General features: G+C 37.7%; 1 protein-coding gene across 2 annotated transcripts in view; it reads right to left on the reverse strand.

Annotated features, from left to right (window-relative positions):
* Positions 1-23,753, reverse strand: part of SYCP2 (synaptonemal complex protein 2) — a 104,649-nt gene that overhangs the window by 33,185 nt on the left and 47,711 nt on the right. For both annotated transcript variants that reach the window (XM_023589314.3, XM_058287274.2), the window contains 7 exons: positions 7,218-7,366; positions 6,262-6,336; positions 5,633-5,779; positions 3,442-3,541; positions 2,479-2,636; positions 388-457; positions 8-65 (listed from right to left, as the gene is read on the reverse strand). In XM_023589314.3, the coding sequence (XP_023445082.1) occupies positions 8-65; positions 388-457; positions 2,479-2,636; positions 3,442-3,541; positions 5,633-5,779; positions 6,262-6,336; positions 7,218-7,366 (757 nt within the window). The remainder of the gene's footprint in view (positions 1-7; positions 66-387; positions 458-2,478; positions 2,637-3,441; positions 3,542-5,632; positions 5,780-6,261; positions 6,337-7,217; positions 7,367-23,753) is intronic.

Genomic DNA, 23,753 nt, shown 5'->3' on the forward strand with positions numbered 1-23,753 from the left:
TACTTACACAGGTTTATCTGTTTTTCCCACTGCCTGTGAATCAGGAATAATACCGTGGAGTTCCTCTAAATGAAAGAAAATTATGGTATTTTCATTTCTTCATGCAGTTGGCAAGGTGAGATGAAGACTGATACAGAATTCTATAAAAGTGTATATATTGGGATGGACTGACTGATCTCATCTCCTTCCTCTCAGACCCAGACTTCTTGGGAACAGAGACTGTGTTACATTTCATTGTAACCTCAAAATACCTTGCACAATGCCAAACATTTTCATTTTATATAATATATTTTCAAATCAGTGAAAGCTGGTGGGCTTAAAGGGAAGTGTAGAGAGAAGAATATATATTTTTAAAAGAGTTACTGAAATGAAACCAAAAGTACTTACTAAGATTTTGGTTTGGGAAATCAATGTCCTTATTTTCTGTCTTTTCTAAAACTTTAGGAGCTTTGGTGTGCTATAAACATAGGAAACATGTTAATGCAATCTTAAAGCATTATATTAAAAAACAGCATTTAAAAGTCAGAATATTAAGGTTTAAAATCTTTAAAAATAAATTTGCTTTGCTATTAAGTTGGACAGCATTTATATCTATTTCATAAATGTTTTATGCCCATTCTATAAATATTGCCTATCCTAAAACACAAGAAAATAACTTTCATTACAGATGATGAGATAGAAGAATCTTACAGATTTTATCCTATCCATAACTAGTATAATAATTCATTTTCATCTGTTACTGGTATTTTCTATACATGGAACATCTCCTATTTTTCTTTATCTCATAGCCACCCTAGTCTGATAGTTTTTTTTTTTTTAATAAAGTACATAGAAGATTTGATATTGTGAAATATTATTTTTAAGTTTGGGTCAATGCCCAGGTAACTTCTTGCCTGCAGCAAACTTCCCTCTTCCCATAGCCACAGATACACATTTAACCCAGATTAAAAAAAACAATCTGCCATTACTATTGGAAAAATATACCCTCTAGTCTAACATATTTGCCCCATCCTGGCCAAATTCTCTATTTAATCTAGTCAGTGGTTCTCTACTGTAGGATGGGAGCAGTATGGACACAGGTGGGAATGTTTTGGGTTGTTCCAATGACAGAAGGGTTCCCTGTCAATAAGTAAATACAGGTCTAGGATGTTTACCGGCCTACAATATTTGGGACCATGCCTCACAACCAAAAAACAGTGACCCCATTAAAAGGTACTCACCTAGACTCTCTGACCATTATTTTGACTAAAGCTTTCTAATATCTTCAATTTTTACACCCTTTATCTTCTGCCACATACCCATTAAATTTTTTTTTAAATACACCATCACCCTTTTTTCCCTCTCTACCACCAAGGTTGCTAAGCTTTGAGAATACTGCACAAATTTATAATCTGACAGTCTGAAATTTACACTGGTCCCTCAGCGTTGCCTAACACTTCTAATTATTAACACTACCCATTATCTCTTAGCAGCTATTCCAAATCTCTACTAATCCCTGAGCCCTCTATTTCAATATATCCCCATCAGAAACTCACTACCCTCACATTCCAGAGAAAATAAAAGCTATTAGGCATGCTTTGTATAACACTTTTCTCTTATCTATAAAACTTTTTTTTTTTTTTTTTGAGGTACTAGGAGGCAGAGATTGAACCCAGAACCTCATATGTGGGAAGCCAGAACTCAACACTGAGCCACATCGGCTTCCCCAAGTTGGTTTTTTGTTTGTTTTGCTTGTTGTTCATTTTTGTTTTTTCAGGAGGCCCTGAGAGGCAGAGGGACCTCAACCACGAGCCACACCCATCCCCTATAAACTTGTCTTTATCTCCGATCCCCTTCTCTTTCCCAAAGAAACCTTCTTCTCTTATTCATTCCCAGCTCTGTACCTTCAATTACCTGGTATGAACATCCTTCTTCCCAATATCCATCTGACCAACCTTTACTGACCCTTCAAAAATCAATTCACTCTCCTTAAGGAACATTTTCTGGTTTCCTTTACCTTCCCCTCCATTTATGGGTTTAGGCACTTATACTTCCACTAGTTTCCTACTGCATTCTATACTATAGGATGAGCACTTATACTAGATTGTAATTATCCTCTTAATTTATCTAATTCCCTTGCTAAGCACTGAGATACTCAAGGACAGAGTCCACTTCTATCTTACATTTCTATACCAGAGCCTTCCCCAGAGGACACTAATTTATATGATAAACTAATGAATGTTATCCAAGACTATCTCTCCTACCAAATGTATAAATCAGTTATACCGAATGGACATTCATAAGTTTTATTGTCAGCACAGTAAATAATTCATATGCCAGAAGGACCCTACTCTACTTTCAAGGACAATAAATGACATCTTTAAAAAAGATTTAAACAAAATGAGACATTCACTGCTTGTAAATCAAGTTAGCTAAAAATTATTTCTACAATAGCTTGATAAAAATTTATTTTTAAAAATACTTTCAATATAAAGTTACTTTGTCTGTATTATCTCCTCTACTTCGTACTTCAGATGGTCTAGATTTAAGTGATACAGCATTATTTACTCCATTTTCTGATACTTTAGAATCACCAGGTTGTTCTGTAGAGTTCATCATTTGCAGTGGTGGTTTAATTATTCCTCTTCGTGGTGTTGCTAAAAAGGATGACAAAGGACTACTAGGTTTGTTTTTGTTTTTCAGTTAACTATTGCTATTACTGAGATACTTTTCCAATGAGGGAGGTGAGGAAGGGAGGTTCTAGGAAGGTTCCCAAATTGCTGCCTTACTGAATAAGTGGATATGAATGCCAATTACCAAGGGAAAGTGAAAAGATTAATTAATTTTTGGACCTTTTAAGTTGGAGGATCCTGTTGGACATGAAATAATTTGCGGAGTTTGGAATGGAAAGTCAACATTAAATTGTTACAGAGCTTAAGACATTACCTAAAAAGGGTATGCGTATACTCTATGAGAAGCTCATAATTATTTAACATGAAGTGTATGTCAAGTACTGTCTAAACACTTCACAAGATTCCTTGTGAATGAGTGAATCATATTTAATCCTCTAAACAACTTTATGAGGTAGACACTTTACTCCCATTTTATACAGAAGAAACTGGTTCTAAACTTAGCTAGAGGATAATCTATACAAAATACAGGGAGGAGGAATCAAGTTCAAATGGCCTGAGTGACTCGATGTTTTAATCACTGTGTTATACTGCCTCCCACTTAAATTATGATTAATTATTAACGCTGGGCACTAATATTTTGAACAGTGTTTATATGTCAATACTCATTATACCTTCTTCTAATTAGAGGATACTTATAGTTCATATTTCACCAATTTTTATATCCCCAACTTATCCTCTAGATAAATTATGTCCAGAATTCTCCTAACTAAAATGTCTATTTAAAAGACTTATAATAAATATCATTATAATTTAAGACTATAAAACTTACATGTGTTGATTAATAGTATTGGGCTTCTTACAGTGTATCTGTCTGCACCAGGAACAATCATTGATGCTTCAGACATTTTTCTTTTGCTAGGAGTAATTATCTTAAACCATGAGAAACAACCATAGTAAATACATATTCTCTTTTGAGATTAAACATCCTACAACGTTACTCATAATATTTTGCTTTGACCACAGGCGAAATACCATTCGCCTTCTAGACATCATGATATCTAGAAATATCTGTGCTTCTGGCTGACTTTGGTATTGAACAGGTAGCCAAAACAATGAAGGTTTATTGTTTTATAGAACATTTATAGAATATCCAGACTTAAGAAATACAGTACTTTCCTATGCTAGCTGAAAATATTTTATTGATGAAGATAAAAGTCGAACTTATGTAGTTAAACAATGGTTTGCAATTTCCTTTCTAGTTCATAAGGATAATGTTTGGAGACCTATTTATGTAAAATATTTTTGAAGGCTTTCATAATTTTAAGCAGTATTCAAAACTTCCAAGCATTTTCATAAATTTTATTAATACTCTGTTAAGACTAAACTGTCTTTGGAGTAAAAGCAACTATAAGAATTCAGAGACTCAGTGGCCAACCAGTTAGTAGTTCCAATAAAGATCTGTATTTTCCAAAAGCATTCCAGAGTAATTTATAAGAGAACAGAAGTAGATAAGCAGAGCCAGGAGATCCAAAGGACGAAGTTTCAGAGGGTGGTATATCAAAGGGTTGATGGTAATATAATTATATAGGGGCATAAGAGGGCTGCTTTAAATAGGGCATCTGCCCCCAAGAGACAAAATTATTGATGGGGTTGTGCATAGGTTAAGTATGGGGGTTATGGGGAAACAATTCTAAGATTAATCAGAAAACAAGCTACTGATTCAGTAGATTATTCTTAGGGACAGACAGTAAAACAACCTTACAAAAGGAAGGATACATACTCTTGTTTTGATAGAATGAAATTAAATTATAGAAAGTCTCGTAACTGAGTTGAAAATTTGAATCAGTGTTATAAACACAGAGATCCTCAACCTTCTGAGCAGAAAAGTGCTATCATGATAATGGTATTTAAAGAAAACTCAGTGGTGTACAATATAAGGTAGCTCAAGGGATGAAGCAATGGTGTTAAGAGTCAATGAGGAGGTTACTGTGTTAATCTAGGTGTGCTGAGCTGAGCTAATGATAGAATAAGGAGGAAAGGGTGTGAGAGATACTGTGAAAGAACAATCACTAGCACCTTGGTTCAAGACATGGGAGAAGAGGAGGCTGGAATAAAAAATATTGCCAGAGAAGTTAATGGTAGCATTACTGAAGTATGAAGGCAGACATGGATTTGAGGTAAAAGATAAAGAGTTTGAATTAGACTTCAGTAAAGGATTTGAAAACATTTAATAGGGAAGATTAGAAAAGTGAGATATAGCTATAGAACTCTGAAGTGAAGTCTGCAATAGATGTGTATTTTTGGTAAACCACAAAAAGGTAAGAGTTGACATTATGCACATGAAAAAAGCTCCCTAAGGGAGAAGGAACAGAGACAGAGATGGTCAGAAGACAGGGGGTGAAGCTTAGAGCAAATCTATGCTAAGAAGTGGAAAAAGAAAGTATATTCTGATGCAGTAATAGAATTAGGAAGAGGATTAAGATATTAAAGTAGAAGTCCAAGAAGGAAAGGACCTGAAGAAAGAGAACACTCAGCAATGCCAAATGTCACAAGAAGAGGAAGGCTGAAAAATGGTTCTATTGGAAGTGGTTTACAAGAGTTGCTCAATGGATGAGGAAGAGGAAAAAGAACCTAGCACTGCTTTCTTTCCTCATGTTAATAGCCAGAACATTACATTACACATGTGTTTTTTACATTAAAGCCAAATGCAAAGATGTAACAAAATGTAAATTTTAAAAGCAGTAGTTACTCTCCTGTGTATCTCTAATTTGGAATTGGCAAGTGTAAAGTACAGTATATCTGTCCTTCCCCGCCTCCCCTCCTACCCTTGGACATACACATAATTTGCTCATAATAAAACACATTATCTTTTGTTGCATTTATAAAAACCAAGGGGGGAAAACTCTGAAATATGACTGATCAAGGTCATTAACATATATAGACCTTTTTTTCTCTGCTTATATATGGCAGTAATTTATCTAAGGTAGTTTTATAAAAGACTATTTTGATACCACATTTACCTGGAGCTGACTATTTTTTCTGTCCCCTTGATTGCTGTTTTTGATATATTTTGGAGGTTTAGCAAATTCCTTTTGGGGGTTAGGTTTTTCCTTTAAACTAACAAGTTCTTCTTTGACTGGTGAGATTTGACTTTCTGGCACTAGAATCTGATGGAGAATGTATGAAAAAAGCACGTAAAACTGTAAAACACAAAGTTCTAAAAAAAAATCACTGAATATCTCAATAAAGCTTCTACTCATCTCATATTTACCAAGTTCAACTTTTTCTCTCTTCTTTCCATATACTGTTATAATTTCTTAGCCAGACTGATATATGAATGCCTACAAAGTGACCCAACAAAAAGTATCCACTTTTTCAAATGTTAATGGACACAAAAAAGCTTTGGCATTAGTGGTGGGAAGTATTTCTAATCTTTAAGGTTAGCAAAACTGGTATTAATTAATAGCCGTCTACTCTCTATATTAAAAGTAAATATCATTAGACATGCTAAAAGTCACATACATTTTATTGGGGCATTTTGTATACAATTTGTTTTGTAGATATTCATCCCAAACATCAACTTCAGTACTGTCTAAATACTTAGGATTAAGTTTAGCTCACAATAAAATTAAAAAAGTTAGAGACGTACCTGTGATCCACTTGCATCAAAAAGTATATGCACAGATGTTTTGGCAACTGAAATACCTTGTTTTCTTGTAAATTCCTAAAATTAAATTAATTAAGCTGTGTCATTTTCTTCAATTTTTTTTTCCATTTTAATGCAATTATTTCCTAAATTTTGTTTCCTTCCAAAATTATTACTGCTTTGCATATATCCGTTTCAGAAGAATCCAATGACTCAACAATTAACTATATTCTTCTTAGCTTGCCATTTTGGTATCTTGACAAAAATCCCTTACCGAACTTACCTCCCACTATTCCTCAACGTAAATCATGTGCACTGTCCAAACCTGTCAACAGATTATTTCCCCCAAAACATCATATGAATTGCCCCCTCAGCTTCCCAGCTAAACAATACTTGGCTCATAACTACTTCCACAATCCTGGAAACACTTTATCTAAATCCCATCCTTTCTTCAACTTCAAAGGCCATTTCAAGCCCCATCTCCACAATAATGCCTTTCCTTCAGCCTTGATTCTTTTTGTATTTATTTTTTCTTCTTCTTTTTCTTTGTTCTCCAGACTTGATTCTTAATGACTATTCTTTCTCAGCTTCTGTAATTCATTTTCTCCATATTAACATTTCTTCTGAGGTATCATTTTGTAACTCTCACAATATTTATTATCTTGAAGACAGGGTACTGTCTCATCACTTTTTCAACCTTTGGGAGGAAGTCCCTAAATGTTTTGAGCAGCTGCTGCTAATTTTGTTATGTGAGATACTTTTTAATAAATATCTGAAAGGATCTGGTTAACTAGCTAATAGCGACAGCACAATATACATTTCATAAACAAAATTTACATGTAGTTTTAAGAACTGTTTAAAAAAAACAAACCTGCAATGAAATTTAGAATCCCAAACTAAAAGTTTCCAGGATTGTGAAAGAAGTAAATATTTATGAAAAAGAGTTAAAAAAAACTTACCCTATATTTATTTGCACCAAAAATTTTTTGAGTCACATTAGTGATTTCTAATGATGTATCAAAATACAAAAGCAATTCTTTCCCTTCTTTTTTGCTAATTTTTACTATATTTTTCAGAATTATGGTCAGTAGTTTCTTCGACTCTCTCGCTGTACACAAATGAATCACAGAGATTATTTTATATTACTTTCTTTGATACTATTCTATAAGTAAACTATAAATAAGAAAGCATGCATCATATTAAAGTTAACTGAATCAAAATTGAAATTTAACTTTTTAAAAAACTTATCAATTCTGGTACTAACTAGCTAAGTAAACAAATCAACTCAGTTTACCTTTCAAAGTCTCAGTTTCTGATCTATGGATTACAAGGCAATGCAATAACTAATGAGATAAAACCCTGAACCAGTTCTAGCACCTAAGAGAGTCTTAATAAATATTACTTGGACATACCTGAGAAAAATATTTCCTTAATTTAAAAAAGGCAATCAAAGAAAATAAGTCACATACAATAAATATCTAGTGTCTATGCAAACATTTCTATTAAATCCATGTTAGACTAGTGTGTCAAACCCTCAGCATTGTTGCAAGTATCTATGAATCTTGTCCTTCAAGCAGCGAAGCTTGTTTGTCACTGTGGGCCCCGAGCAGAAGGGGAGAGAGGAAAAGAATAAATGGAAGAGTGGGTAACTGGGGGCAATGGAAGTGTTCTGCATGATCGTGCAATGATGGATACAGGCCATGTTAAATTTCACCAAAAATTTATAAGAGTGTATAGTCTAAAATGTAAACCATAAATGTGCTGACAATAAACAATGAGTGCCAGCAAATTGTGATGTAAGAAGGATACAGTGCTTCTCCTCAATGAATTTATTAATCTAGTGAAAAGAAAATACTATGAAATATCAGCTTTTAAGAGGTATTCTAGGTAAACGGACTTGGCCCAGTGGTTAGGGTGTCCGTCTACCACATGGGAGGTCCGCGGTTCAAACCCTGGGCCTCCTTGACCAGTGTGGAGCTGGCCCATGCGCAGTGCTGATGCGCGCAAGGAGTGCTGCCCCATGCAGGGTTGTCCCCCGCGTAGGGGAGCCTCGCGCGCAAAGAGTGCACCCATAAGGAGAGCCGCCCAGCGCGAAAGGAAGTGCAGCCTGCCCAGGAATGGTGCCGCCCACACTTCCGTGCGGCTGACGACAACAGAAGCGGACAAAGAAACAAGACGCAGCAAATAGACACAGAGAACAGACAACCGGGGGAGGGGAGGGCAATTAAATAAATAAATAAATCTTAAAAAAAAAAAAAGAGGTATTCTACTTCTCTGCCCCCCAAAAATAAGTTATCAAAAATTACTAATTAATTTGACTGTATTATAGACTAAAGTCTTGCCACCAGGAGCCATGATGCACTTGCTCTACTTTTGGTGGTGCTCCTATTGTTGGTTGAAAAGTTTCCATACCTGCCCCAACTGTGTATTTTTTGGGCAGAAGGAAAACATCCTGAAGGAGAAGGACCAGTCAAGTAGGGAAGTTTTTCTGTACATCTGAAAAGGCTCTGCAGGGCTATTCTTTCTATGACTTTTCATAAGGGACAAATGTCCCTACTGGCTATAAAATTCTCAATACTTATAAGGCTTGCCCAAGCAGAAAAAGTCTTTGTTTTTGCAAGTATATGGTCATGAAACTTCCACAGGAATGACCTTTGATGGATTTAAGAATTACTGTTTGAAGACAGTGGTGACATAGTTTCTAATTCAAAGGGTACCAGTGGTTTAGGAAAAAAAGTTTCAATAATAACAAGGTTTCACACTTGGAGATGGAGATTTAGTTGGCTTTGAAGATAATAATGTTTCGAGTTTTGATGATGGAGACTAGAACATTTTTAAATCTTATGTAGAATACATTTGCTGATTGTTATGTCCCTCTGATAAGCACTAAAATTTCAATTTTTCTGTAGATTACTGTAAATTTATATTAATGCAATATTGACTTTCACTATTTGCATGAATATGGTATTAGAATTCCTTCAAATTTTTATTTTGCTGAATGCTTTGTACCTGTTTTTACTGAAATACTTGTCCATATATATTATGGCTATCTACATAGGGCTTGATTGATCTTTGTTATATTTTATTGCTAGCTCTGTTGAAATGCCTGATATTCTCTCTGACTGCCTATACTATATTATGGCTTACTGTTTAGCTAGTTAGCAATATTAATGAAATACCAGAAAATTACCTATTTTGTTGCTTGCTATAAAATCCAAGTATTTATGCTTGTCAACCTCTGGATTTTATAACCTATCTAGATATTTCTATTGGATTCCAGTATACTTACATAAATACAATAATATACTTTCCCCTGCAAAGTCATTTTTTAAAAAACCTTTAATCCATACATAAAGAACTTAATTTTATAAGTGTCCTTGTAAAATTGAGATGAATCATGTATTTGCAAATAAATCTTTAAAAACTCAAGCTTTTTAAGTTATATCATTAAACAAATGAAAAAAAAAACACCTTTTTTGTCCAATTACGTGCAATCTTATTAGGTGAGATACAAAAGATAATTTCTCAAGAAGTAATGGCCAAGATTCACGTAAAAAATTATTTGAAACAAAGGGGGAAAGATGAGATTCAACAGATGTTCAGGAAGCAGAAATGAATGAACAAGAAAAATGATTAGAGGAGAGGAAAAAGTCAAGATTGTGGAAACTGGCATATTACTGTACCATTTATAATGATAGGAAATAAAGGAGAAGTTTTTTGGGGGGATGATTATGAGTTTATAGTTTTAGACATGGGTTTTATATATTTGTGAAAATACTCAAGGGGAAGTTTATTTTTTTTTCTTTTTCTTTTTTTTTTAAATATTTATTTATTATTATTATTTTTTAATTACATTAAAAAAAATATATGAGGTCCCATTCAACCCCACCGCCCCCGCCCCCCACTCCCCCCACAGCAACACTCTCTCCCATCATCGTGATACATCCATTGCACCTGGTAAGTTCATCTCTGAGCATCACTGCACCCCATAGTCAATGGTCCACATCATAGCCCAGACTCTCTCACGTTCCATCCAGTGGGCCCTGGGGGGATCTACAGTGTCCCGTAATTGTCCGTGAAGCACTATCCAGGACAACTCCACGTCCCGAAAACGCCTCCACATCTCATCTCTTCCTCCCGTTCCCCACACCCAGCAGCCCCCATGGCTACCGTTCCCACACCCATTTCACATTTCCTCTGTGGACATTGGATTGGTTGTGTCCATTGCACACCTATGTCAAGTGAGGGCTTAGATTCCACATGGGTACTGGATGCGCTCTTCCCGCTTCTAGTTGTAGACACTCTAGGCTCCATGTTGTGGTGGTTGACCTTCTTCAACTCCATGTTAGCTGAGTGGAGTAAGTCCAATAAGTCAAAGTGTAGGAGCTGAAGTCTGTTGAGGCTCTGGGCCTGGGTGTCATATTATCAGTCCAGAGATTCAAATCCCCTACATATATCTTAAACTCAGCTCCAACTACAATTCCAATAAAGTAGCATGCAAGTCTTGTGAAAAGAGATCCCCTCTGAGTCCATTTCCATCACGCAGAAACACCAGCTCCAAAGAAGGGCCATCTGTCATGGCAGTGAACCCCTTCTGCCATGACCATAGAACCCGTGGGTCTCTTTATCCCTCAAAAGAACCAATACCTGGGGTTGTATCTACCTTATCTGTCTCTTAGACTCTGTTCAGTTGTACATAGGGGTATTCCTTCTGACAACCTCCAGACTCTTTTTTAGAGACTCACAGCCTTATAATCTCATTTCTCCTTTCCATTTCCCCCTTACATTAGGTCAAACCGCTTCCCGAAGTCATGTTATTATATGTAGACAGGTATATTCTGCTGTTCGGCATTGAATCTTTAATTCAAGGTCATTTTCTAGTTGCTTCTTCAGCTGGTATGTGGTAGTGATCCCTCGGTGCCAGGGAGGCTCATCCCCGGGTGTCGTGTCCCACGCTGGGGGGAATGCATCACATCTACACGCTGAGTTTGGCTGTGAGAGTGGCCACATTTGAGTAACATGAAGGCTGTCAGGAGGAAACCCCCAGGCACAATGCTACTCTAGGCCTTGTTCTTATTGCAGGTGCATAGGCTCAAAAGTGTAGCCATTAGTATCAAGAGCCCACTGTTGGGCCCTCCTTCCTTCCTGGTTCTTGCCGTTGCACCTGGAGGATTGCCGCTGCTCTCCCAGGGCCCACAACAGTGACCCCCCGGCCAGGAGCCCAGTACCCCCCCAGCTGTTGTTTTTAATTGTTTCCACTATGAGTATATATAGACATTACCATATACCCTGGGCATATGCCCTGTATAACTCCCTGTCAACCATATATATCCTGTCAATAACATCCCATATCAGTATTCCTCCGCTGCCATTGTTGAACCACTCTGTGATCCAAAACTTCCCGTAAAGTGAATCCCAACATAATGTCAGCTTCAGAAGAGTCTTAGATCACCAAAATTCATATATACAATATACAGTATTTCCCCAGATCCACCATAAAACCTTTTCCCTTCCACAGCAATAATCTTTTAACTTATTCATATCATATTTCCTGAAACTGATGTACAGATTCCAAAACTATAGTTTTCAAACAAGGTAACATTTGTGCTTACTATGTGGTCCATACTTTAGGTTGTACAGTTTTCTAAATTTTTTAGTTATCCTATGTTTTGTCTTATGGTTTTCATTATTAGTCTGTCATCCCCTATATGTTTTTGGTGTAATATTAGCTGTTTTATATTCATCCTCGTGTACTCTCACATAACTCCTCTTTTGCCCCCTTATTTACCTTTGTTCTATCCATTGCACGTCCATTTTCCCCTCCCCTTAGGGCCCACAACGCCTGCCAATCTAACGCCCTGGGAGCCGTCTTTTTTCACGAGAGATACAGTTCTCTCTATTCGACGGCATTAGTCTTCCCCAGGATATGGGTCCACCCCACCCAATGGTAGAACCCACCTTGGCAAAATGAGCCTTCAGCTATTCCCTCCGGAGTCCGTCCCGCATCAGACCATACCCCCTGAGCGTCCTAACCAGGTGACCCTCCTATTTATACTTTGATACGTTTTACTCAACATTTAGTTCTCAATGAACTTCTGGCACTCTCCCATGTTTGTATGTTGCCCCTCCCTCCCACCTATTTCTTGGACCATATTACCCCTCTTCCCATCCCCAGCCCCCCTCAAACCCAGAAAACCCCACCCGAAGGTAACCCCTTGCCCCCATTTTGTCCCTTCTTTGTGCTCATACTTACCCCCAGCTCATCACAGATTCCACCCCTACAGACATTAACTCACATCCTTCCTCCACCCCCCGATTTCCAGTAAGCCACTTTTCCAGACTCTAGCTCTCTGAGGCAGTTAACTTATTTCATATCATTGAGGTCATATAGTATTTGTCCTTCAATGCCTGGGTTGCTTCACTTAACATAAGATTCTCAAGGTTCATCCATGTTATCACGTGCGATTGTAGTGTATTGGTTCTTACAGCTGAGTAGTATTCCATTGTGTGTATATACCACATTTTATTGATCCACTCATCTGTTAATGGGCTTTTGGATTGATTCCAACTTTTGGCGATGGTGAACAATGCTGCTATGAACATTGGTGTACATATATCGGTTTGTGTCCTTGTTTTCAGATCTGATGGGTATATACCCAGCAGTGGTATTGCTGGGTCATATGGAAAATCTATGGATAATTTTTTGAGAAACTGCCAAACTGTCCTCCAGAATGGTTGGACCCTTCTGCATTCCCACCAGCAATGGATGAGTGTTCCCCTTTCTTCACATCCTCTCCAGCATTTGTATTCTACTGTTTTTTTCATGGCTGCCAATCTTATGGGAGTAAGATGGTATCTCATTGTAGTTTTGATTTGCATTTCCCTGATAGCTAGGGATTTGGAGCATTTTTTCATGTGCTTTTTAGCCATTTGTATTTCTTCTTTGGAGAAGTGTCTGTTTAAATCTTTTTCCCATTTTTTAAATGGGTTGTTTATCTTTTTGTTTTCGAGATATATGAGTTCTTTATATATGCAAGTTATAAGTCTCTTATCAGATATATGGTTGCCAAATATTTTCTCCCATTGTGTGGGTTCCCTTTTTACTTTCTTGACAAACTCCTTTGAGGTGCAGAAGGCTTTAATTTTGAGGTAGTCCCATTTATCTATTTGTTCTTTTGCTGCTCGTGCTTTTGGTGTGATATTCATGAAGCCATTTCCTATTACAAGGTCCTGTAGATGTTTCCCTACACTGCTTTCTAAGGTCTTTATGGTCTTGGCTCTTATATTTAGGTCTTTGATCCATCTAGAGTTGATCTTTGTATAAGGTGTGAGATGGTAATCCTCTTTCATTCTTCTACATATGGCTATCCAGTTCTCCAGGCACCATTTGTTGAATAGGCCATTCTCTCCCAGTTGAGAGGGTTTGGTGGCTTTATCGAATATTATATGGCTATATACATAAGGTTCTATATCTGAACTTTCAATTCGATTCCATTGGTCTGTGTGTCTCTCCTTATGCCAGTACCATGCTGTTTTCACTACTGTAGCTTTGTAGTATGTTTTGAAGTCAGGAAGTGTGATTCCTCCTATTTCGTTTTTCTTTTTCAATATGTCTTTGGCTATTCGGGGCCTCTTTTTATTCCAAATAAATTTCATAGTTAGTTTTTCTAGTTCCTTAAAGAAGGCTGTGTTGATTTTTATTGGGATTGCATTGAATGTGTAGATCAGTTTTGGTAGGATAGACATCTTAATAATATTCAGTCTTCCTATCCATGAACAGGGAATATTCTTCCATTTATTTAGGTCTTCTTTGATTTCCTTGAACAATCTTGTATAGTTCTCGATGTATAAGTTTTTTACCTCTTTAGTTAAATTTATTCCTAAGTATTTGATTTTTTTATTTACTATTGTGAATGGTATTTGTTTCTTGATTTCCTCCTGATCTTGCTCATTATTGGTGTATAGAAATGCTACTGATTTTTGCGCATTGATCTTATAACCTGCGACTTTGCTAAACTCATTTATGAGTTCTAGGAGCTTTGTTGAAGATCTCTCAGGGTTTTCTATATATAGGATCATGTCATTTGCAAATAATGAAATTTTGACTTCTTCCCTTCCAATTTGAATGCCTTTTATATCTGGTTCTTGTCTCAGTGCTCGAGCCAGTACTTCCAAGACAATGTTAAATAGGAGCGGAGACAATGGGCATCCTTGTCTTGTTCCTGATTTTAGAGGGAAGGATTTCAGGACTTCGCCATTGTAAACAATGTTGGCTTTAGGTTTTTCATATATACTCTTTATCATGTTCAAAAAGTTTCCTTGTATTCCGATCTTTTGGAGTGTTTTTATCAGGAAGGGGTGCTGTATTTTGTCAAATGCCTTTTCTGCATCTATAGATATAATCATGTGGTTTTTTTCTCTCAATCTGTTTATATGGTGTATTACATTGATTGATTTTCTTATGTTGAACCATCCTTGCATACCTGGGATAAATCCCACTTGGTCATGGTGTATAATTTGTTTAATGTGTTGTTGAATATGATTAGCAAGTATTTAGTTAAGTATTTTTGCGTCTAGGTTCATTAGAGAAATTGGTCTGTAATTTTCCTTTCTTGTGGTGTCTTTGTTTGGCTTTGGTACTAGGGTAATGTTGGCATCATAGAAGGAATTAGGCAGTGTTCCTTCTGTTTCGATTTTTTGGAATAGTTTCAACAGGATTGGTGTTAGTTCTTTCCGGAATGTTTTGTAGAATTCACCTGTGAAGCCGTCTGGCCCTGGGCTCTTCTTAGTTGGGAGATTTTTAATGACTGATTCTATCTCTTTGCTTGTGATTGGTTTGTTAAGATCATCAATTTCTTCTTTCGTCAGTATGGGCTGCTTATGTATTTCTAGGAATTTGTCCATTTCCTCTAAATTGTCATTTTTGTTGGAATATAGTTTTTCAAAGTATCCTCTTATGATAGTCTTTATTTCTGTAGGGTCAGTGGTGATATCACCTTTCTCATTTCTTATTTTGTGTATTTGCATCTTTTCTCTTTTTTTCTTAGTCTCGCTAAAGGTTTGTCAATTTTGTTGATCTTCTCAAAAAACCAGCTCTTGGTCTTGTTTATTTTTTCAAGTGCTTTCTTATTTTCTATTTCATTTAGTTCTGCTCTTATCTTTGTTATTTCCTTCCTTCTTCTTCCTGTTGGGTTACTTTGTTGTTGTTTTTCTAATTCCTTCAAATGTGCAGTTAATTCTTCAATTTCTGCTCTTTCTTCTTTTTTGATATATGAATTTATGGCGATAAATTTCCCTCTCAGTACCGCTTTTGCTGCATCCCATAAATTTTGGTATGTTGTGTTATCATTATCATTTGTTTCAAGGTAGTCATTGATTTCTTTTGAGATTTCCTCTTTGACCCACTGTTTTTCTAAGAGTGTGCTGTTTAATTTCCAAATTGTCGTGTGAAGTCTGGGTCTCTGTCCCTTGCAAATTTCCAGCTTGACTCCACTGCGGTCAGAGATATTGTTTTGTATGATTTCAATCTTTCTGAATTCATTAAGCCTTTCTTTGTGGCCTAGCATATGGTCAATCTTGGAGAATGTTCCATGTGCGCTTGAGAAAAATGTATATCCTGCTGTGTTTGGGTGTAATGATCTATATATGTCTATTAGATCCAGCTCAAGGGGAAGTTTATTTACATCTGCATCTAGAGTTCAGTTCAGAAACTGGGGAAAAAGATTAAAATACTGTAAGATGTGGAATTGGGGAGAGGGTTGAGGGGAGGGTTGGGTGAGAGCAGGTGAACACGGGAGATTTTCAGGTACAAGGCTGAAACTATAATGTTGAGAAAACTCTCTGGAAAATATAAGGTAGGGTTACTGGTTTAAGCCATATGGGGGCATCTGGCACAGGGTGTACCTAAGGCAGGCTTCTAGGAAGTATATTGAGTGCTCATCTTGTCCTAGTGTGTTGTATCAGTGGGTAGAGACCTATACAATGAGCAGGAAGGTGTTGTACCGCCATCCTGGGGAGGCCTGATGTTCTCAAACAGAGGGGATGTTGTCTCTCGAGAGCATGGGGGGCTCCCAATGGGGAGGGCAGACTAATGTGTCAAACCTTCAGCACTGTTGCAACTATTTATGAATCTTGCCCTTCAAGCGTTGAAGCTTGGTTGTCACTGTGGGCCCTGAGTGGAGGGGGAGAGAGGAATATACTAGATGGAAAAGGGGATAACTGGGGGCAATGGAAGCATTTGGCATGATTGTGGAATGATGGATACAGGCCATGTTAAATTTCATGAAAAATTTATAGAAGTGTATAGTCTAAAATGTAAACCATAATATAACCAAAAATTTTTAAAAGTGTACAGTTTAAAAATGTAAACCCCACCATGTAAACCATAAAAAAAAGACTAAAACAGAGTGAGATGTGGGGCAAGAGTTAGAATGAGGACTGAAGTATAGCTAGTAAGCATAATAATAAGAGTAAAATATAATCTTCGGTGGAGTGGTGATATAAACCAGAATTTAACAAGAACAGGAGTGAACAAGAGGAAGAAGAAAAGGAAAGAGTAAAATCTACTATTTAAAAAATGGCTATGAATGGAAAAAGAGAGAGAGGGAGAAGAAGACATAGGATCCAAGTAGGCTTTTTATCATAAGTTGTAGACATTTGAGTCCATTTACATGCTGATAGAAAAGTACCTTTGAGAAAGAAAGAAAGACAATGCAAGAGATAGGAATTGATGGGGCAAAGACCTGGAGTATATGTATGGGAGAACTCAAGACAAATTAGCCTTCAATAAGGGCACAACAAATCTCTTCTTCTTAGAGGAGAGATAAAGTAGTGTATAGATGCAAATAACTTTGGAAATAGAGACTTTAAAAGGCCAGAACTCATAGGCATACTTACCTAACTCATTTTTTTCTGAATTATCATATAGTAAGAGAGAAAGGTAAGGAGCTTAACGCTGGTAACAATAATTTAAATGGCTGCTTTTGGAGAACTGGAAAGGGGAGGTGACTACAGACATGGAAGACTGCCAAGAAGCAATAAGAGAGAATTCAAATGAAGCTGTCGATGTCTACTTCTGGGTGGAATGTAGTATATACTTGATAGGCCAATGGTCCCCATGGAAAAATCAGAAGAATTTAAAAATCATGTTTAATGGGATCAAAAAGCTCTGGATATAACAAGATCTCTAGCCTTTTTCTCCCCATGGACATTCACAAATTCTGGCTATAGGCTTAGGAAGAGAGTCTCTGCTGGAGCAAAGAGAAATCAGCAAGCACTGAGATGATCAGAAGGGTCTGGATTAATAAATAGGAAAACTTAAGGTCTTTAAAGGCATGATTGATTTTAATCAACATGGATATTTGCTGAGCTCTGGGACAGCACAGGACATTGGACTGAAAGCTGCCAAAGGCAGAGTTAACTCTCCAACAATCTCACAGGACTTCAAGTAAAGTCCTTTCTGACAGAAAGGAGCCTGAAAAACATGTTCAGTTCCTCCCTTAAGACACTGATCAGATTTTGAACTAAGGGGAATGAGAAATTACAAAGCTAGAATAGAAGTCTCTAAAAAAACAGAGCTGTATCTCCCATAATCTCTCAAGGTACAGAAAACAGACACTTACCAAGATCATAATCAATAAATGGGAATGGCCAAACCTAACAATCAGAGGCAAATAAGACAGAGAATAAATCTTAATAAAATTAGAACAAAGCATAAACCAGCCTCCATGATTGGATTGAAATGATCAGCCCCCTCAACTTTCTCTGCTTATTAAAAAGAAATAAGAAACACCATCTGGTGGAAGAACCATCTAGGAGATCTGTAGTACTTTAAATTCAGTATCTATCATAAAAAATACAAGAATTGCAAAGAGACAACAGACCTTAGAAGCAGAACCATAGATATTCAGCTATAACTGTTGGTAGATTTGGACTTCAAAATTAACTACAATATGTTAAAGAAAAATAGACAAAATAAGGGAAAATAAATAATTTCCACAAATAATTTTGTAAAACTTATTATAAAACAAGTTAATAGAAGGAAAAATAAACATTACGAAAACAAGGCAAGAAAAGTAAAAAGGGAAAGGGGAAAGATGACCAAACTAAGATATCAGAAAGTAGATATAAATGCATCCATCAAAAAGACTATCATTGGGAAGCGGATGTGGCTCAACTGATAGAGCGTCCGCCTATACATGTGAGGTCCAGGATTCAAACCCAGGGCCTCCTAGCCTATGTGGTGAGCTGGCCCACACACAGTGCTGCCATGCGCAAGTAGTGCTGTGCCACGCAGGTGTGTCCCCCGCATAGGGGTGCCCCATGTGTAAGGAGTACACCCCTCAAGGAGAGCCGCCCTAAGTGAAAAAAGCACTGCCCACCCAGGAGTGGCGCCACACAAAAGGAGACCTGATGCAGCAAGATGACACAATTAAAAGAGATACAGATTCCTGGTGCCACCTGACAAGAATGCAAGCAGGAACAGAAAAACACACAGCAAATGAACACAGAGCAGACCACCGGGGGCGGGGGGTGGGGACGGTGGGGAGAAAGGGGAGAGAAATAAAAATAAATCTTAAAAAAAAAGACTATCATTTCAGAATGGATTAGAAAACAACACAAAAGCCAAAAACCAGTGCTTCTTCAAGAGATACATTATTTAAAGCACAAAAAGCTTGAAAGTAAAAGATAGAAAAAATGCATACCATGCAAACATTAATCTAAGGAAAGGTAGTTAAACTAGTATCAGGCAAAATAGACTTATTTAAGCAAGAAGCATGATTCAAGATAAGGAGGAATGTTTCATAATTATACAAAGGTCACCCAACAGGAAGACACAATTATAAATCTTTATGCACTAAATAATGTTTCAAAATAAAAGCAATATTAACAAACGAAGAGAATAAAGACAAAGACAAATCCATTATCCTAGTAGATTTTTATGTGCTTCTCTCAAATAGACGGAATAAGCAAATAAACAAAAATCCATTAGGGATTTACTAAACAACACAATTAACAAATTTTTTTTTTTAAAGATTTATTTTTATTTATTTAATTCCTCTCCCCTCCCCCGGTTGTCTGTTTTCTGTGTCTTTTTGCTGCGTCTTGTTTCTTTGTCCGCTTCTGTTGTAGTCAGCCTCGGCAGGCTGCTCCCTCCTTCGCGCTGGGCGACTCTCCTTACGGGTGCACTCCTTGCGCGTGGGGCTCCCCTACGCGGGGGACACCCCTGTGCGGCACAGCACTGCTTGCGCGCATCAGCACTGCGCATGGGCCAGCTCCACACGGGTCAAGGAGGCCCGGGGCTTGAACCACGGACCTCCCATGTGGTAGACGGACTCCCTAACCACTGGGCCAAAGTCTGTTTCCCACAATTAACAAATTTGACCTAACTGACATTCCACACTTTTACAGATTTTTACTCCATGAAAACACCAGTTTCTCAAGGGGTGTTTCACAAACAATCCAGAGAAAGCTCCCCACAGGATGCTGGGTGGTTGGGGAATTGGAAGAGCAATCACTATGAAATCTACCCAGACTTTACTCTCTCAAAGAACAGAAGACTTAATTTATAGGACAAGGGTGTGCGCCAGTGGGCATTGGTGAAATTCCAAAACAGCTTAAAGAAGGTAATCTGCCTGACCCTAGTACCACTGTCTCACTACTGAAAAAAAAAAAAAAAAAAAAAAAGCCCTACTCTACATAGAAGAAGATCTCTAGAACATAGACTGGGAATACTGGAACCAGGAAAGGGATTAGGCCACAGGGGGGCAAAAGCTTATCCTCTGGAGGAGTGACAGTTGCGAAGGCCACATCCATAAGGCACAGGCCTACTGTATACTCCAAAGATTTAGACTTAACCATAGATTAGAGAAGAACCCCCTTCCCCATCACACTAATAACCCTGCAACCAAGATGAAAGATAGAAATTACCATTATCAGCAATTAAAGAGAGATCATCACTACACAATTTACAGACAGTAAAAAGATAATAAGGAAAACATTATGAACCACTTTATGCCAATAAATTTAACAATACAGATGAAATGGACAGATTGCTTAAAAGATACAAATTACAAAAGCCCACTCAAGAAGAAACAGATAACCAGAAAAACCCTGTATTTACTAAATGAATTGAATTCAGAGTTAAAACGCTTAGACAAAGAAAATTGCAGGCCCAGATTTACATCATTGGTGATGACTACCAAGTGTTTAAGGGATACCTAAGATCAATTCTGGGGGGACTTTTGGGAAGATGGCAGACTAGGAAGACACAGGATCCTGTTCTCCTCCAGAAAAATAACTAGAGGACAGGTTGAAACAGCCTAGAAAAAGATCTTTCAGGGTTTAGGACACCAGGCAAAGGTTGGACAATACCCAGAGGAGAGAGGGACAAAGGAGGGAAATCACAACAACAGATCTCTGAGTCAAAACCAGCAGCTACTGCTGCCAGCACCATTCCCCAAACTAGACACACTTTAGAATTCTCAGGGCTCTGGGTTTGTAACTACACAAAAGTGGGGCTCAAGGGATCTACCACTCAAGAAAGGGATGAGAGAGGGACACAGCCTAAGGCTGACTCGGCTTCTAACCCACAAGTTTGGTCTGCTGTGTCCTAGGAACCCTTCCAGGCCACTGGGACCATATACTGGTTTGCCCTGGGAGCCCGGGAAGGACTGGACAAATCGGACCCACACAACCTCTCTCTCTTCCAGCTTGAACTAATTGTTGAGGATGCCCCAGGAAAGGGGAAAGAGAGGGACACAGACTAAGGCTGACACAGCTTTTGACTCACAAATTTGCAAGCCGGGTGGGGCTGTACCATTGTTTGCCTTGGAGACTGCAAGGCTTCTGGGCCTGCCACCACAAACAAAGGGGGCTCCAGGGATCTAACACCCCAGGAAAGAAGAGAGAGAGGGACACAGTCTAAGGCTGACTCAGCTTTTGACTCACAAATCTGGTCTGCTGTGTTCCAGGAGCCCTTGCAGCCTGGGTGGGGCCACTGACATTGTTTGCTCTGGGAACAGGCAAAAGGCTAAAGATATACAACCCTCCCAATCTCCTTCTCTGCTAACCAGGACTGATTGTTGAGGACTCAGAGGGGAGTGGGATGGAACTACCAGAGAAGGATGGAGAATTGCCTCAGAGAAAGTGTGAATTATAAGGTTCATAGCCCCCAGACAGGAAGCTCTATCACATTAATCTGGTATGTATTGCAACAAATACACTCGGACCAGACATTAAAGTGAGAGCTACCAAAGAGCACCATTGGGTGGCAGACCAAGGAAGTGCATGCAATAAAATTAAAAATAAGTAGGAGAGGTTTTTCCAGCCTCTATTGCCACCCTCCCCAAGGCCCTAGGAAGTGACTGCAACCAATTACTGGGTTCGGTGCCCAGTTTTGAGCAACCAGCAGGGACAATCCTAACAATCCAGGTCAAGCCAAGAATCAAAGAGCCATGGTAACATGCAGCTTCCTGCCACTAAATCCCTATAAAAGGGAAATAAATTGAGCTTCTGAGTAAACCACATTCTAATCAGATGCCTAGATATCAGCAGAAAATTACAAGTCAAATTAAGAAAGCAGAAGACATGGCCCAAGAAAAGGAATATATCAAAGCCTCAGAAGAGATGCAGAATTTGAAAGAACTAATCAGCAAGATGCACACAAATTTCGAAAATCAAATTAATGAGTTGAAAGACAATATTGTCAAAGAGATAAAAGAAATCAAGAAGACACTAGGTGAACACAAAGAAGAATTTAAAATCCTGGACAAAAAAGTAGCAGAGCTCATGTAAATGAAAGACTCGATAGGTGAGATCAAAAACACATTTGAGGCATACAACAGCAGATTCAAAATGATAGAAGAAACAGTAAGTGATACTGAAGACAGAACAGCTAAAATTGAAGACAGAAAAGAAAAGTGAGAGAAAAGAATGGAAAAACTGAGCAGGGGCTCAGAGAGTTGAATGACAACATAAAACACAACAGCATAATTGTCACAGGAGTTCCAGAAGGAAAAAAGAAGGGAAAAGGGGCAGCAAGAGTATTTGAGGAAATCAGAGCTGAAAATTTCCTAATTCTCATTAAAGAAATGAACTTTCATGTCCAAGAAGTACATTGTACCCCAATAAGAATAAATCTGAACAGAAATAATCCAAGACACATACTACTCAGAATGTGTCTATGTCAAAGATAAAGAGAAAATTCTCAAAGCAGCAAGGGAGAAGCAAACCATCACATATAAGGAATGTCCAGCAAGATGTGGTGTAGCTTTCTCTTCAGAAATAATGGAGGCGCGAAGACAGTGGTATGATACAATCAGGATTCTGATAGAGAAAAACTGCCAGCCAAGAATTCTTTATCCAGCAAAACTGTCCTTCAAATATGAAGATAAGTATAAAATATTCACAAATAGAAACTAAGAGAGTTTGCAAAAAAAAATACAATTTTGCTGGAAACATTAAAGAAAGCCTTAGCACCTGAAAGAAAAAAAGACAGGAGAGACAGGCTTGAGGAGAGTATAGAAAAAAGAATAGCAGAAAGGGTAAAAAGAGACAAAAATAAGATATGACACATGAAAACCAAAGAATAAAATGGAGGAAGTGAATATTGCATTTACAGTAGTATCATTGAATGTGAATGGACTGAACTCCCCAGTCAAAAGATACAGGCTAATGAAATGGATAAAATTCATGAGCTATCCATATGCTGCTTTTAAGAAACTCAACTTAGACCCAGGGATACAAACTGGCTGAAAGTGAAAGGTTGGGAAAAGATATTCCATGTGGAATAATAACCAGAAAAGAACAGGGGCAGCTACACTAATATCAGACAAAACAGACTTTAAATGCAAAAAAGTTATAAGAGATACAGAAGGCCACTATACATTAACAAAAGGGACAATTCACCAGGAAGATATAACAGTCACAAACATCTATGCACCTAACCAGGGGACCCCAAAATACATGAGGCAAACTCTGGCAAAACTGAAGGGAAAAACAGACATCTCTACAATAATCGCTGGAGACTTTAACACAACACTCACATCATTAAATAGAACAACTTGACAGAAAATCAACAAGGAAACAGAAAACAACAATATGATAAATGAGTTAGACCTAAAAATCATGTACAGAACACTGTATCCAAACTCGATGGGTTATACAATCTTCTCAAGTGCCCATGGATCTTTCTCCAGAATAGATCACAAGTTGGGGCACAATGCAGCTCTCAATAAATTTATAAAAAGATTGAAATTATACAAAGCACCTTCTCAGATTATAATGGAATGAGACTGGAAATCAATAATAGACAGGAAAAAAAGTGAACAACACACTCCTAAATAAGCAATGGGTCAAAGAAGAAATTGCAAGTGAAATCAGTAAATATATTGAGACAAATGAAAACAAGAGCACAACATATCAAAACTTATGGGATCAGGAAGTGGACATGGTTCAAATGATAAGAGCGTCTGCCTACCATATGGGAGGTCCAA

Source organism: Dasypus novemcinctus, chromosome 24 (assembly GCF_030445035.2).
Source record: "Dasypus novemcinctus isolate mDasNov1 chromosome 24, mDasNov1.1.hap2, whole genome shotgun sequence".
Classification (NCBI taxonomy): Eukaryota; Metazoa; Chordata; class Mammalia; order Cingulata; family Dasypodidae; genus Dasypus; species Dasypus novemcinctus.